The 16,526-nt window shown below is 54.0% G+C and overlaps 1 protein-coding gene across 1 annotated transcript; it reads left to right on the forward strand.

Moving 5' to 3' along the window:
* Window positions 1-1,397: 1,397 nt before the first annotated feature.
* LOC122225140 (DNA dC->dU-editing enzyme APOBEC3-like) lies at window positions 1,398-15,364 on the forward strand. The gene is made up of 8 exons (XM_042947839.1): window positions 1,398-1,530; window positions 4,773-4,926; window positions 6,551-6,830; window positions 7,061-7,172; window positions 12,997-13,306; window positions 13,978-14,245; window positions 14,477-14,592; window positions 15,133-15,364. Exons 1-8 carry the CDS (start codon window positions 1,505-1,507, stop codon window positions 15,178-15,180), a joined length of 1,314 nt encoding a protein of 437 aa, XP_042803773.1. The 5' UTR covers window positions 1,398-1,504; the 3' UTR covers window positions 15,181-15,364.
* The last annotated feature ends 1,162 nt before the right edge of the window (window positions 15,365-16,526 follow it).

A 16,526-nucleotide genomic window follows, 5' to 3' on the forward strand; every position in this document is an offset into this window, starting at 1 on the left:
GCTCTCCCTGTCCACCCGTCCTCCAAGCTGGGAGGCACCGAGGGGCACACCCGGGGACCACACGCCTCTCCCCTGTCCCGGTCATGCAAACGGGCCCCCGTGGCCAGCTCACAATATCTGCTCCCTCTGGAGAAAAGAACAAGGCAGGAGGCCCATCTTAGAGATCCGCAGGGGCCTCCGGGAGGTCTCCTCCAAGAGTCACTGTCGTGCTCTGGCACACCCCCCTTCTCTGCCCATCTCCGAGGGCTAGCGGGGGTTCTCCAGGCCAGAGCTGCAGGAGTGCTGTCACGAGGGAAAGGCGAGAAGGGCTTTGAGCCTTGCTGCCCACGCTTAGTGCTTCTCGGGCCAGAGGCCGCGTAGCTGTCAACTTGAGCCACACCTGAGTGTGCACATCCGATCACTCTCTTGGAAGGGCCCGGCTCATTCTGGAATCTTCCATTGGCTGGAAACTCTGGACACTGAAACAGATGGGAGGGGATGCCATTCCCTCCAACTCTTGCCCACGCTCTTGTTACCCTCCCCCGTTGGGGCCATCCCAGGGCCGGTGGGCAGAATGAGGTGGTGTGGGGGCACCAGCCGGAAGAAGCTCTTTGGGGACTCTCATGCGCGTGCGGTCTGGCCTGGGGTGACAGGTGTCTGCTCCAAGGCCTCCTCTTCCTGTCTAGGAGTCAACTTTCCCGGTTGCTCTTTGTTTCTCCATCTGGGGTCCTGGTGGACACGTGACGAGGCAAGCACACAGCTCGCAGGATGCCCGCTTCAAGCCCAGATCCCTGATCCCTGACCTGGGAGGCCTTGTAGAGGCAGCAAGGGCCCTCCCCTTGTGCCCCCACCCACTCCTGTCCATGGAATAATGAGGAAGCAGGAGGAGCCAGGCCAGGCCCCCTGGAAGGCATTCCAGCTCGGCCATTGCTTTGCTGAGTGGCTCCAGAGAGTACCTTAGCCTCTCTGTGCTGGGACCTCATCTAAGATGGGAGGGCAGTGATCGGCCCCTCCCAAAGCTCTTGGGGGCTGTGGTAGAGGATGCGCTCAACACACCTGCCTTCTCCTGGAATGCGGATGAAGATCTGCAGGGCTGAGCCCTGGCCCTCCCTTTCCAGACACCCAGCGTCCTGCTGGGGGACTGAATGGCTCCTAAGGGTCACACAGTGGTGGACAGGAGAGGGCTCATCCCACTCAGAGAGCCCGCCCCTCCCCAGCCACCGGCTTCTGTCCTGCTCTCCCCAGCCAGTGTCTGTCCCAACCCCCTCTGGCAAAGTACTTTCTCTTTCCCTTTTCCATAACCTGGGTCCTGCTGCCCAATGGGGCCCATCTCCTTCTGAGGGAGGCTGTGCCCAGGGCGGGGGGAAGGCCTTGGGAGAGGTGGCTCTGAGCCTGAGGAAGTGCAACCATCTGAGGGCCCTCCCACCCTTGGGGCAAAAGCAGGAAGGAGGTGGGGCTTCTGAAGAGGCAGCCTGGGAGGTCACTGTCACACTGGGGCTTTCCCAAACCAAGGCTGGAGAGAGGAATGGAGCCCTGGCGCCCCAGCCCAAGGTACCCCTGCTCTCTGCTCGCTCTGTCCTGCTGGGCCCCCTTCTGCAGCCCCTCCTTCTGGCGGCCCTGCAGTGTTTGCCTCTGTCCTTGGCCTCCTCCTCCCCGCGGTCCCCCTTCCCTTCTCTCCCTCTCTGGGCTCCTTCTCTGCAGGACCCACTCCCAACTGGATCCTCACCCTGTTCCCGGGATGCTCCCGTGATTGCTTCTGAACGCACCCCTCCCGCCTCCCCCACCACCCAGCCCTGTGCCCCCCCCCCCCCCCCCCCCCCCCCCCCCCCCGCCAGCCTCTGGGTCTGAAAGTCTGTTGGGCATGTCTGGCCCTGCCTGTGCCGGGTGATGCCCACTTTCAGAGGCTTCCGGAAGTTCCTGTGCTCTGTTAAACGCTTTGAATCTAACCACAGGGTGGTCAAAGCAGTTGGTGGATTTCCTTTCAAGCACTTGAATCGATTTTCTCTCATATTTATGATGTGGTTTGAAGTGTAGGGGTTTGGAGTCGATGGCCGAGAAAACTCTTGAGACGTCTTGGGTGCAAAAACAGTGGTTTTATTATTTTTTTAATTTGTTTTCAGTAAAAAAAATTTTTTTTAAATGTTTATTTATTTTTTGAGAGACAGAGACAGAATGTGAACGGGGGAGGAGCAGAGAGTGAGCCACAGAATCTGAAGCAGGCTCCAGGCTCTGAGCTGTTAACACAGAGCCTTATGCAGGGCTCGAACCCATGGACTGCGAGATCATGACCTGAGCCGAAGTCGGATGCTTAACTGAGTGAGGGATCCAGGTGCCCCCAAAAAGGTGGTTTTATTAAAGCATGGGGACAGGACTCATGGGCAGGAAGAACCACACTGGGGTTCTGAAGAGTGAATGATTATATACATACAGGTTGGGAGGGGGTTAGGGACAGCATAAGTCTCTAAGTTATTTTGGAAACAAGGTTTCCAGGACTTTGAGGGTCTAGCTGCTGTTAGGACAAGGTCATTTATTACTGTTCAGTAAAACTCAGTCATGAGACCCTTCACATGTATATCGGTCGGCCATATGTCTGGAGGATGATTGCCAACATACGTCTTGGGGGGTAGAGATAAAGGAGGTTCCCCAAGGAATTTGTATATGTTAAAGTAGACTTAGCAGGTCCTAGGGGTTGGGATAATGTTTAGCTAAGATTCCCTTTGGCCTTTAGCAAAGTGTCATCATCGAGGCAGCTGAGCTCCTAGAGGAAGGTCACTCTGCCTGTGCGAAGGACTTCTAAATGGGCCATGGGCAGTAGGAAATTGAAATTTTTTCTTCTGCCTTTGTTTCCCACATCATTTACAATACAATAAGCACAGTGTGAGGATAGCTCTCAGAGGCAAGAAGAGAAGTCGTCTATTGCAAAGCTCTCTCCACCACAGACAAGTACAGTAAAACCTTGGTTTGTGAGCATAATTTGTTCCAGGAACGTGCTTGTAATCCAAAGCACTTGTATGGCAAAGCGAATTTCCCCATAAGAAATGATGGAAACTCAGGGCGCCTAGGTGGCTCAGTCGGTTGAGCGTCCAACTTTGGCTCAGGTCATGATCTCGCAGTTTGTGGGTTCGGGCCCTGCGTCGGGCTCTGTGCTGATGGCTCAGAGCCTGGAGCCTGCTTTGGATTCTGTGTCTCACTCTCTCTCTGCCCCTCCCCTGCTCACGCTCTGTCTCTCTCTGTCTCAAAAATAAATAAACCATTTTAAAAATTTTGTTTAAAAAAGAAATGATGGAAACTCAGATGATTCATTCCACAACCCCAAATATTCATATAAAAATGATTACAAAGCTGTAATAGAATACAAAATAATAAGGAGAATACAAAAGAAAAAGAAAAAGAAACAAATTAACCTGCACTTACCTTTGAAAAGCTTCGTGGCTGGAGCGAGGGAGACAAGAAAGAGGAGGGTTATTGGTAGAACAACTTTCACTATTACTAATGGATGTTGACTATAGTACAGTATTAATAAACTCTTGTCATAGACTGTATTTAATGCAACTGGCGATAAGGCAGCAGAGGAAAGGGTCTATATCTGCAGGCAGCCTCACCTGGAATGAAGCAAAGCATTCCTAAGCTTACTCTTGTCTGGAAAAGCAAAGGACTGTCCATAGGAACTTTGAAGAGACAAAAAACACATTAGTGCCAGTTGTGGGCACCTTCCAACGTTCTGAAAAATCACCGATTTCTGCCAAACACACCTGCCTGAGACCGAGCATCCGAGCATGGGAGATGATCACCCACCATCCTGCAGCCAGAGAGAGAGAGACAGAGACAGAGACAGAGACAGAGACAGAGAGACAGAGAGAAGAACCATTGGCTCAGTTGTGATCATGTGACCTTTGGCATCGCGAACTACTCATATTGAAAGACATCACTCCTTTATCAAGTTAAACTTGATGAAAAATGTTTGCTCGTCTCGCAGAACACTTGCAGAACAGGTTACTCGCCATCCAAGGTTTTAGTGTAAATGCAGATTGTTCTCAACCTTACCCACAACCTAGGGGAGAGAGCTTCATGCTTCACGTTTGTAACTACCACCGGCATGCATCCGGAAGGAAGATGCCTTGGCTGGAAGGAATGTGCCTATTTAAAAGGAAGTAGAAAAAAAGACACATTTAAGACCGCATATGCTGCTGCGGCAGCCATGTAAGGTCCCTGCTGGAAATAACCTGTCTGGACAGGTGCCCCAGCTCCATCACTTACTAGCCGTGGACTTGGCTAGGCTGCTTCACCTGCCAGAGCCCCTGCTCCTGTCCCTCTAAAGTGTGGGTGTGACTCCCCCAGGATCTGGGAAGGAGTCGGTGAGTTCAGATATTTGAGGCACTTAGCACAGTAGCCTGAGCCTCCGAATTTAAGCATTAACCTGATACTTAAAAAGAAAAAACAAACAGGTGGAAAATCAGGAATGAATTGAACTGAGGTCTTCAAAAAGCTGTTCTTTTGGGATAGAGAAGTTTCTCTTTCTCTTTGTTATTTTTCTAATGGGTTGGGGGTAGGGCGGGCAGGAAAACATGAGTGCGTGTGCTACTGGAAGGAGCAGGGCCCAGGGGGCCCTAGAGGTGGGGTCCCTGTCCCTACTGTCCCTGGAGGCACGTCCCCCTTCCAGCCTGGAAAAGCAGCAGCACTGCGTAGGGCCCAGGAGGGCTGGAGGGAGCCACCGTGCCCAGGGCAGGCCACCCACCAGGGACAACTCCAGAGGGCACTTTCTGCATTTTCTGTTTTCTCTCCTTTACCCCCAGAAACCCAATGGACAGGATAGATCCTAAGACCTTCCATTTCCAGTTTCCAAACCTGCGCTACGCTTCTGGGCGGAAACTCTGTTATCTCTGCTTCCAAGTGGAGAGAGACTACTTCTATTATAATGACAGCGACTGGGGAGTTTTTCGGAACAAGGTACGCACCCCCCCCTCCCCGGACCCTATCAGGCAGGAGCAGAGTCAGGGGGCAGTGAGGAGAAGAATGTTATAAGTAAGATGCCAGATGGGGGTTCTTAGTGGTGGGTGCTCCTTCCCACGACGTTGTCCTAAGTCATGGACCCAATGAGCTCCCTGCTTGACCCTCTGGGAACCTGATACAGGATGGCATTTGACCCATCCGATGAGCCTCGTTCAGAGAGTCTGCTGGCATTCCGGCCATCTTCAAATCTTGTCCTGGACCTTGGCCTCTGGCAGTCTTGGATGAAAGAGCATCTTTCGAAAGTCAGGGCCTGTTGGACACCATTGCCTTCTCTGCCCTGGTAATGGCTCCGTTGGTAGAGCCGTCCCCTGGCCACACGGCTGACTCCTCCGTTCCCAGGCCCTCTGATCTCTCAGAGGACAGCCCACACCCCTCGTCCTGCCTACCCCTGGCCTGCTCCCAGCCACAGCCTAGATGTCCCTGGAAGGAGGTCATGGCACCAGTGACCAGCATCAGCAGTTGCTACAGCCAAGCCACCACCCTGCAGCCCTGTCCCCTAACCACTGCCACTCCTGAGACAGGTCCCACCATACCCCTGCCCTCTCCCCTCCCCTGATACTGCAGACTTTGCAGAGCCTGTTTCCAGGAGAGAACCATGATGGGCTGGGTCAGGGGTATGCTTCAGCAGTACTAACAGGTGAAAGGTCGTTTCACCGGTTCTAGTACCCGGTGTTCAAAGAGCTGAAGGCAATTTATGAAATTAGTATTGATAATGTATTAGGCAATATATCTAAGAGATTCTTTCAAATTGCAATGAATATAAAAGTTCTTCATGAGGTCGTTTACATTCTTCTTTTTTACTACGTTGTTGAAATGAGATGTGTATTTACACTTGCCCCCCATCTCAGTTCACACGAGCCACAGGTCAAGTGGTCTGAAGATGTGTGCAGCTAGCGGTTCCCCTGTGGGACAGCATGGCTGTGTGACGCTCCCCAGGTGCCATCACCCAGGGAACCAGCCTAGAGCCAAAAGGGCCTGGCTGAGGGCAGAATGGATGGATGGATGGATGGATGGTTGGATGGAAGGATGGTTGGATGGATGGATGGTTGGATGGATGGTTGGATGGATGGATGGATGGATGGATGTTGGATGGTTGGATGGATGGATGGTTGGATGGTTGGATGGATGGATGGTTGGATGGTTGGATGGATGGATGGATGGGTGTTGGATGGATGGATGGATGGTTGGATGGATGGATGGATGGATGTTTGATGGTTGGATGGATGGATGGTTGGATGGATGGATAGATGGATGGATAGATGGATGGATGGATGGTTGATTGGATGGATGGTTGGATGGATGGATGGTTGGATGGTTGGATCGATGGATAAATGGATGGAAGGAGAATAGATGTTAGAATTGATGCATGGTGGATAACTATGGGAAGGGATGGCTCAAAAAAAAAGACAGGGCAGGGAGAGATGGAAAGCAGTGATAAATCAATGAACGACATACCCCTGAGGCTCCTGCCCCTTTACTCCTCCTCCCACGGCACCCAGTCCTGCCACTCTGTCTGCTCTGTCAGCCAAGAGTGTCCCCTTCTCTTCTCTACTTCTCCCAGGTCCATCCCTGGGCTCCATGCCATGCAGAACAGTGCTTCCTCTCTTGGTTCCGTGACCAGTATCCGTACCGTGATGAGGATTACAATGTCACCTGGTTCTTATCCTGGAGCCCCTGCCCCACCTGTGCAGAGGAGGTGGTCGAGTTCCTGGAGGAGTACAGGAACTTGACGCTGAGCATCTTCACCTCCCGCCTCTACTACTTCTGGCACCCAAGTTACCAGGAGGGGCTTTGCAAGCTATGGGACGCAGGGGTCCAGCTGGACATCATGTCCTGTGATGGTGAGAGCAGAGGGGAGCTGGGGACCCAGACTGTGGGAGAGAGTAGTACCGAGACAGGGGTGGGGGAGGATCTAGAATGTCCCCAGGGCGAGTGAGTGGGAGGAAACTGAGGCAAGACTGGTGGCACTTGGCAGGGAAGAGACTAGGCCCTGAGGAGGGGGGCACAGAAGGGTCAGGAGGAGAAGACCTCCCAGGGCCCACATGACTGCTCTCTTCCCTCTTTATCTCAGAGTTTGAATACTGTTGGGACAACTTTGTGTACCACAAGAGAAAGCGCTTCCAGAGATGGAATCTGTTAAAAGATTATGATTTCCTGGCTGCAAAGCTTCAAGAAATCCTTAGGTGAGGGCGTCCTCAGCCCCCCTGCAGCTGCTGTTCCTTGCCTTTCACACCACCGCACCTCCCTCCCCAGCGCCTCAGGTCCCCGCCCCTCCCCACCCCCACTTCCTCCTGCGCATCCTCCCTCCTCCCTCAAGGCCTCCTTCTCCCCCATGAGGGAGCCCCCAGCCTGGTTCCTCCCATCTCACCACATTCACCTTCTTGTTAATAAACTGAATGCAAATGGGCTTGAGTATGTCTAGCTGTGAAAATTGGAAGATGTGAGTAACATCCTTACCGGGGATGTGACTTATCAGAGAACCAGGGTCCTTGAGGACAGTGACCGCATCCTCTGCTAGGGCTTCCAGAACAAAACCCCACAGACTGAGGGACCTCACGGCAGGTGTTTGTTTCCTCACAGCGTGGACACTGGAAGCCCGAGATCAAGGTGTCCCTGGGTCAGGCTCCTCCTAGGGCCTCTCTCCTTGGCCAGCAGAGGGCCACCTTCTTGCTCCGCCCTCCCATGGTCTGTCCTCTGTGCTCACTGTGGGGAGCCCCTGGTGCCCCTCTGTGTGTCCCAGTTTCCCCTTCTCATAACAACATCAGGCAGATTGGATCAGGCCCATCCTAAGGGCCTCCTTTTAACAACCATCTCTTTAAAGCCTGTGCCTCAAATGTATTCACATTCTGAGGCACCAGGGGTTGGGACTTTAGCACTTGGATTTGGGGGACACACGGTTCAGCCTCTTGGAGCTAAGAGGGTGGGAAAAAGCAGGATCCTTGTTCTGTGTACCTGTCTCCTGGGTTCTGCCTGACCTGCCACCTCCCCGCCCCGTCTCACCTGCTTCCATTCCAGCCCTTGCTGCCCTGGACCCCCCACCGCCTGTCACCGGGTCACTGCCACACTCATCCTGGCTCCCTTGTCCCTTCTCCCCTTTCCCACATGGCTGCCAGAGGGAAAGTTCTGGACAGGTTGCAGCCTGGGGATGAGGACAGAGAGTGAGCAAGAAATTAGTTATTAAGTAAACTTTTAAATAAGTGTGTTTTATTTTTTTAACATAGGATTGGGAATGGGAGGACTTTTCCATAAAGCAGAATAAAAAGTGGTAGGTGGCTGAGAGTCAAGCTGGGGACACAGGGAAACAAGCAGAAGCATTAGAGACAATAAAGCAGAAACAGAAACAGAAACAGAAACAGAGGGAACACCTGGTCCTTCGACCGCCGAGCTGACTACCGCGTGAACTTTGGAAAGTCAGTGGCGGTGCCCCACGGGGTGGCCTGGACCAGGGCACGGTGAAAAGGAGAAGAGATCAGCCTGAGATGCTGGGATTCTGGGCAGACAAAAGCCAGGAAGGAAGAGCAGAAGGGCAGGTGTGCGGTTGGTCACATCCAGAAAATCACTGTGGAGAGCGTCTTGGGTCCCACACGGACCCGTTGTTTCTTCCTCTGACCTTGGCCCATTAGGTGTGCATAGCGGTGGCCCCCGACACCTGTCTCTTCACTCCCCTCCCTGTCTGCACTGCTGCCTGGGGTGGAGGGCACGGTGCAGAAGAGTTCTGGCTGTTCAGTCAGTCTGTCCCGCTGCTCTCCCTGTCCACCCGTCCTCCAAGCTGGGAGGCACCGAGGGGCACACCCGGGGACCACACGCCTCTCCCCTGTCCCGGTCATGCAAACGGGCCCCCGTGGCCAGCTCACAATATCTGCTCCCTCTGGAGAAAAGAACAAGGCAGGAGGCCCATCTTAGAGATCCGCAGGGGCCTCCGGGAGGTCTCCTCCAAGAGTCACTGTCGTGCTCTGGCACACCCCCCTTCTCTGCCCATCTCCGAGGGCTAGCGGGGGTTCTCCAGGCCAGAGCTGCAGGAGTGCTGTCACGAGGGAAAGGCGAGAAGGGCTTTGAGCCTTGCTGCCCACGCTTAGTGCTTCTCGGGCCAGAGGCCGCGTAGCTGTCAACTTGAGCCACACCTGAGTGTGCACATCCGATCACTCTCTTGGAAGGGCCCGGCTCATTCTGGAATCTTCCATTGGCTGGAAACTCTGGACACTGAAACAGATGGGAGGGGATGCCATTCCCTCCAACTCTTGCCCACGCTCTTGTTACCCTCCCCCGTTGGGGCCATCCCAGGGCCGGTGGGCAGAATGAGGTGGTGTGGGGGCACCAGCCGGAAGAAGCTCTTTGGGGACTCTCATGCGCGTGCGGTCTGGCCTGGGGTGACAGGTGTCTGCTCCAAGGCCTCCTCTTCCTGTCTAGGAGTCAACTTTCCCGGTTGCTCTTTGTTTCTCCATCTGGGGTCCTGGTGGACACGTGACGAGGCAAGCACACAGCTCGCAGGATGCCCGCTTCAAGCCCAGATCCCTGATCCCTGACCTGGGAGGCCTTGTAGAGGCAGCAAGGGCCCTCCCCTTGTGCCCCCACCCACTCCTGTCCATGGAATAATGAGGAAGCAGGAGGAGCCAGGCCAGGCCCCCTGGAAGGCATTCCAGCTCGGCCATTGCTTTGCTGAGTGGCTCCAGAGAGTACCTTAGCCTCTCTGTGCTGGGACCTCATCTAAGATGGGAGGGCAGTGATCGGCCCCTCCCAAAGCTCTTGGGGGCTGTGGTAGAGGATGCGCTCAACACACCTGCCTTCTCCTGGAATGCGGATGAAGATCTGCAGGGCTGAGCCCTGGCCCTCCCTTTCCAGACACCCAGCGTCCTGCTGGGGGACTGAATGGCTCCTAAGGGTCACACAGTGGTGGACAGGAGAGGGCTCATCCCACTCAGAGAGCCCGCCCCTCCCCAGCCACCGGCTTCTGTCCTGCTCTCCCCAGCCAGTGTCTGTCCCAACCCCCTCTGGCAAAGTACTTTCTCTTTCCCTTTTCCATAACCTGGGTCCTGCTGCCCAATGGGGCCCATCTCCTTCTGAGGGAGGCTGTGCCCAGGGCGGGGGGAAGGCCTTGGGAGAGGTGGCTCTGAGCCTGAGGAAGTGCAACCATCTGAGGGCCCTCCCACCCTTGGGGCAAAAGCAGGAAGGAGGTGGGGCTTCTGAGGAGGCAGCCTGGGAGGTTAGTGTCACACTGGGGCTCTCCTAAAGCAAAGCCGGTGAGAGGAATGGAGCCCTGGTGCCCCAGATAAAGGCAGGGCTGCGACAAATCAGCTGAGGAGGGACAGCTGCTCAGGGCCCATCAGGGGCAGGTAAGTCAGGAGCAAAGAAGGGGGGTGGGAGCCCAGAGAAGCAACACCAACCTGGGGCCTTCCATCCCTGCTGTGTAAGGCAGGAAGGGGCTGGGTCCACCCTCAGACTAATCTGGGAGGACCCTCACAGATGAGGGGCTTTCCCAAGGCCAAGGGCAGCCTTGTGAGAGAGAACTGGTGCTGGAGAGCCCAAAGCCTAAGGCAGGATGGGACAAGCCTGCCCCCGAGTCTGGCACTCGACGGCAGGAAGCAGGTCCCACTGCTGGCTTTCCTCTCTGCCCTCGTCCTGCCCCAGCCCTCGGTCCTCTCCTTCTCTGACACCTCATCCGCAGGGTCTGCTCCTGCCTCTGGTCTGTGGGCACCGCCAGGGCCGATGTCCCACCACTACCACCCCCCTCCCCGCCTCCAGCAGCCCCTCTGCCTCCCATCCTATGGGGGTGGCCATGGGTCTCTCTAAAGTGCTTTGTTTAGGCTTCGTTACAGACTTTCCATTCAAGGATGATTGAGACAATTGTTGGAGTCAGCTATAAAAGCTTATTCATACATTTTATTCTAAAGACTTGCACAATTTGGCCAAGAATCCTCTCGTGTCTGTAACCACCCTGAGCAAGAGTTCATCTGCCGGATGCTCAGGAAACCAGTGAGACACTGACACTGGGCTTCTGCAGGGAAGAGAGGCTCGCTAAGAGTGTGGCGTCACCCAGGACAACAGGGGGCGCATGTTCCAGAGTCCTGAACTCCCCTAGGGTCTGCAAGCGCTTACGGGCAAAAATTAAGGGTCAGGGGTCCAGGGCCGTGGGTTCTTCTGATTGATCAGGGGTTAGGTAAACGTCAAGACTGATTAGCTTGGCTTTCTGGCACCCACCGGTCTGGTTTCATCCAGATTGCGGTCCAGGTCTGAGGACCATCTCGGCAACGTGCATCAGCGATGCTGTCTTTGTTGGCAGAAGCAGCCCAACGCCTCCTGACCGTGACGACCTTGCAGGCTATTTCACTGTTGTTCCCTGGGTAGCATTCATCATCTTAAGCAAAGCACAGTCTTAAGTTTCCTCTCGGTGTTTGTCCCCGTATCTCTAACCGTGGGCGTCGCGCCTTTCTGCAGACTTCATTCTGTGGATGGTTTCGTTTCTGTTCTGTGGATGCAACTCTCATTTGCAAGACAAGAAGATAAACTGTTTCCCATGAACTCGCTACCAGCTGTGAAAAACTAAATTAGTCCTGAAATGTTTCTTACAAGTTGTTTCTCTCATCCCTGAATTTTAGCCGTTCAAGGTCAAGCTTCAACGTTTGTGCTGTTACGATAGTGCACTTGTCCAAAACGTAAAGTGTTTCTGCCTTGAGCGTCTGGGTTTGCCAGGGACTGGGGGAGTTTCCCAGAACGTGGGAACTTCAGTGCTAAAATCAGGAAGCGAAGCCCCGGGCCAGTCAGCTGTCCTAAGTGTGCTATGAATGGGGGTTTTCAACCTAATCCTCATGGTGAGGGCAGCTGGGGTCTCTACCTGAGAGTACCAAGCTTCCGGTGAGGTCGCCGAGGGGTGATCCAAAGCCACGAGGCAGACATGGCTTCTTCAATGACAGTCATCCAAATCCACCTGAAGCTTTACTAATGACCTTAAGAGACATCAGAGATGGGTTTCCATTGATGAAATTGGTGGCTCTGTTCATCAGCAGATCAGAGGACAGAAATGGCTTGGTTGGTGGAATCAGTGGTCTTTCAACGAGTTGGCCGGAAATCTGGGGAAGGCATTTCTGGCCTTGCAAGGAACACGGAACGGACCCCATAGTCTGTGCCCTGAGCAAGGGCACCCGCGGCTTGATTCCTGTGTCCAGTGCCAAGTGTCTGTGGTCACCTGAGCCAGACCCCGTGGTCACCCGGGTCGCGTTGCCTTTGGCTGGAGTGTCCAGAAGGAAAGCGGCTGGGGCTCCATCAAGCTCCCCCAATTTCTTCAGACCGTTCGGTGTCTGCTTGGTCAGTAACGCCCACACGCAGTGGGGCCCCGCCAGACGGAGATTCGCGCACCTGTCCCGGGCAGGCAGGCAGGCTCCCAGGTCTGTCCACCTACCTCTATCTGTGCCGAGCCAACAGCATTTATCAAAAAGAATCTGTGCACGTACGCCCACATGAGCCACGTCACTTTGCGATGTAACATTAAACGAAAAAAACAAAAAGCAAGATACGGGACGGAACCGTCTATAGAGTGTAATCACCGCTGGGGGGAGGAAAAGCTGTGTGAGTCCTGTGGCCAAAGTCGCCATCACAGCTCTCCCTCGGTGACAGCAGGTTTTCCTGTTCACCAGCCTCTCTGGGCTTTGTACTGACAAAGCTGTGATGCCCACGCCTAGGCAAAGAGCACAGAGTTAGAATTACCAGTTCACCCCCTCGCACCCCAGAGAGAAGGGATCTGCACCGGACGTGTCAGGGTTGAGATGCCTGTGGGGCCTGAGCAGAGGGGTCTGGGGCACAGGACAAGATGGGTGAGCCAAAGAAGCACACGTGACGCTGGTTCTTGGGGCGGGGTCCCCCACCCAGCTCAAGGCGTCCTGCCTGCTAAGGCCTCCAGGGTGGGTGACGATGGGCGCTCCACCAGACTGGAGGTGGGGCCGTGTGTCGCCGCCGGGGCGGGAGCGGGGGAGGGCGGCGGGCACTCAATGCACCCTCTTCCTTTTCTCTCCCCAGTCCCGGCCAACAAAGAAAAAGAGACTGGCCCTTCCCTCCCCGCCCAGGGGCCCAAGTAGACCCAAGGAGTTGGGTTCAGGAGGTGACAGAGCCTGGGATAAACACCAGAAGACACCCTCTGCACCTTTTGGTTTCCTTCCTCTTGCCCAGACCCACAATGAATCCACTACAAGAAGACATATTCTACCGTCAGTTTGGCAACCAGCACCGGGTCCCAAAGCCCTACTACTACCGGAGGAAAACCTACTTGTGCTACCAGCTGAAGCTGCCCGAAGGCACCCTAATTGACAAAGACTGCCTTCGAAACAAGGTGCCGAGCGGGCTGTCTGGACACAGGGCAGGCTTAGCCGGGTCTCCGTTAGCCCCACTCCCCAGGAACTCTCCACAGTTTTCCTGTCCCCGGGCCTCTGCAGAAGCCGTTCCCTCCAGCAGAATGCTCTCCCTGCCCCTCTTTGAGAATTTAATATTTACTTGTCTTCTGGATCTCAGCTCAGTCGCCGTTTCTGAGAAGCCAAGAGGTCCTCCAAGGACGGAGCGCTCGACCCCACCTGCGAGAACCCCCTCATATCCCTGCCCTCTGCTTTCTTTGCTGCCCGCCTTCCCACCTGCCCTGTCCCGCCTCCCTCCCATTCTGACCCGCTCCTCGCTCCTCTGGCCCCCCCCCCCCCCCGCATTCAAACATCTCCAGATGTCCAAAAGGCGAGGTCTGCAGAGCATTTGAGACCGTGTTGTAGGGGTGTCTGTGGCCGAGGGGGGGTGCTGCTGGGTCTGATTCAGATCAAGCTGCGGGTGCTTTGGGGGTACTCAATTAATGGGTGAGTAAGAGAAGGAAGGAGGGAAGGAAGGAAGGAAGGAAGGTTCTTTCCCTGTCCCAGGTGAGTTCACAGAGCAGAGCCTGTCATCCCCAATGGCACCCACAGTGTGTGACCTCTGGCCTCTGCCTTGTAACCAACCCTTCTCTCTGTCTGGGACACTCCCTAGAAAAAGCGCCATGCAGAAATATGCTTTATTGACAAGATCAAGTCACTGACGCGGGACACATCCCAGAGATTCGAAATCATCTGCTATATCACATGGAGCCCCTGCCCCTTCTGTGCCGAGGAACTGGTTGCGTTTGTCAAAGACAACCCCCACCTCAGCCTGCGGATCTTTGCCTCCCGCCTGTACGTCCACTGGCGCTGGAAGTATCAGCAGGGGCTGAGACACCTGCACTCATCTGGGATCCCAGTGGCTGTCATGAGCCTCCCAGGTGGGGAGAGGGCACAGCTGTCAGGGGATGGGAGGATGTGGGGTTCCAAGAGGGAAAAGCCACTGATGGGGGTGGGTGGGGAGGCTGGACCGAAGCGGGGTGCCCCAGCTGAGGCCCAAGATGTGATGCCACCCGGAAGGGAAAAGGAAGGAGGAGCCCCTGGCCCTGCAGGCTGCAGGCAGGCTGCTCCCCCGTCCTGGGACCTCACTGCCTTCTCCTCCTCTGTCTCAGAGTTTGAGGACTGCTGGAGGAATTTTGTGGACCACCAGGACAGGTTGTTCCAGCCCTGGCGCAACCTGGACCAATACAGTGAAAGCATAAAACGTAGGCTTGGGAAGATCCTGACGGTGAGAAGCTGTCCCTGCTGCAGGCACCTGGCCTCCCTCCCCCTGGGACTCCCCTTCCCAGCTCACCCCCCCCTTCTCTCTGTCCTTGCTCTCTGTCCTCAGTGCCCCTCCACGCCTTTCTCTTTTCTTGAGACACCCTTCCCCCCAGTAGGGGCTCCCAGGCTCCCACTTCCTTCCTTAGCTCCCTTTTCTCAGGATCTTGGGGCACCTGGGTGGCTCAGTCGGTTAAACGTCCGACTTTTGATTTGGGCTCAGGTCACGATCTCAGTTTGTGAGTTCCAGTCCCGCATCCGGCTCTGCACTGACAGCAAGGATCCTGCTTGAGAGTCTCTCTCTCTGCCCCTTCCCCCCACCCGCCCCCAATATAAAGAAACATTAAACTTTAAAAAAAAAAAAAGAAAGGATCTCATCAGCTTTCCATTTCCCTCGAGGCCTCCCTGGCCTCTTTGACCAGGCTCCTCTGGTCCCCTCTCCCTCTCTTGCCCCCTGCACCGCTTGTTGCCAGTGACACTTTGAACTGTTCTCTTTCTCTCTCAACAGCCCCTGAATGATTTAAGGAATGATTTCAGAAATTTGAAACTTGAATGACCATCAGCCCTCCCCCCACCACCCACCCTGTTCCTGCAGCATCTCAATGCTTCATAAACTGCTGACTCTTAGGAGCAAGTTGTGACCTCCATGTGCACCCCGGACCTTCCTCCCCGAGTCCAGGAAGCCTTTCTTTTCCCCTTCATTCTTCTGTTTTCTTTTATAAGTGGGTATATATTTTTGTAATTGAAAAAATAAAGATGATTTTCAAGTCTGTAAAACTTGGGTTACTTTCTGAAAGGGAAATCAGGGCTTTCCTTCGTAAAAAAATGAGCTTAAAGGGTTTTCATTTCACGGCACCAAGAAAAAAAAATGTGTTTGGGAATTTGCTCTTGTGGTCTAGAATAGCTGGATCATTTCGTCGCCCGAATATTCTCTGTTCTTTCTCAGTATCTACTACATATCTAAACAAATAGGGTAAAACTGTTGAACGCACACAGTTGCTCATAGACTTGATTGGGGAAGAAAACCACTTGGAACAGTGTTATTCGGTGTTCTGAGCTGAAGAAATAGGCACCGACTCTGGCTGATTAAAGCAGAAAAGAAAGATTTGTTAAAAAAGATGTTGGGTGATTCCTTGAAACTCTAGGAAAGAGGGAGAGCTAGATTTGGAGGCTCCCAAGCCAGGAAGGAGCCCCCACACTGTGCTGCAGAGCCGGTCTAATGAAGGTGGCGTTGCCAATGGCTGCGTGCTCCGCTCACCCCAGCCGTGCCTGAAAGCCGGATGCTGACACAGAACGGCCTGCCTTAGCTGCCTCCACTAGGGACAGCCCCACCCAGGATGGAGAGAAGGAAAGAAGAAACAAGTGACAATAAATAATGAACACAGCAGAAGATGAAAAAAGTAAAATCGAGTGTGTAACACTAAATACGAACAGAATAAATTCTTCCATGCTGCTCCCAAGAGGCACTCTTAAAAAAAAAAAAAAAAAAAAAAGGAAACAGAGATTGAAAATAAAAGGAATGAACAAAGAGAGCAGGCAAATAAAAAAAAAAAGCAATATTGGCAATATCACACAAGGTATACATTAATGGATCGAACAGGTTAAAGGACTTAATTAACATAATGATATAAAGGAACAATGAAAGAATAAAATAATAATCAAGAGGCGGAGTTAAGATGGCAGAGAAGTAGGGGGACCGGGATTTCCCTCCTCCTTCAAACAGAGCTGTATTGAGGTCAGATCACTTGGAACACCCAGGAAATCAATCTGCAGTGGCAGAAGGATCTCCACGGTTGGAAGGAGACAGCTTGGTGGGATCAAGGTGCAGTGCATGTATGTGAATTGGGGGAGATAAAATGGAGTAGGCACAGAGGAGAGGGAACCCGTTCCGTGGACAGACAA

The sequence above is a fragment of the Panthera leo genome, chromosome B4, assembly GCF_018350215.1.
Source record: "Panthera leo isolate Ple1 chromosome B4, P.leo_Ple1_pat1.1, whole genome shotgun sequence".
Lineage (NCBI taxonomy): Eukaryota > Metazoa > Chordata > Mammalia > Carnivora > Felidae > Panthera > Panthera leo.

Excerpts from the sequence above, each read along its gene's own strand:
- LOC122225140 (XM_042947839.1), top strand. The coding sequence starts at position 1,505 with ATGGAGCCCTGGCGCCCCAGCCCAAG. Across the intron at positions 4,927-6,550 it reads GGGGAGTTTTTCGGAACAAG|GTCCATCCCTGGGCTCCATG; the intron begins GTACGCACCCCC and ends TACTTCTCCCAG. Across the intron at positions 14,593-15,132 it reads GGCTTGGGAAGATCCTGACG|CCCCTGAATGATTTAAGGAA; the intron begins GTGAGAAGCTGT and ends CTCTCTCAACAG.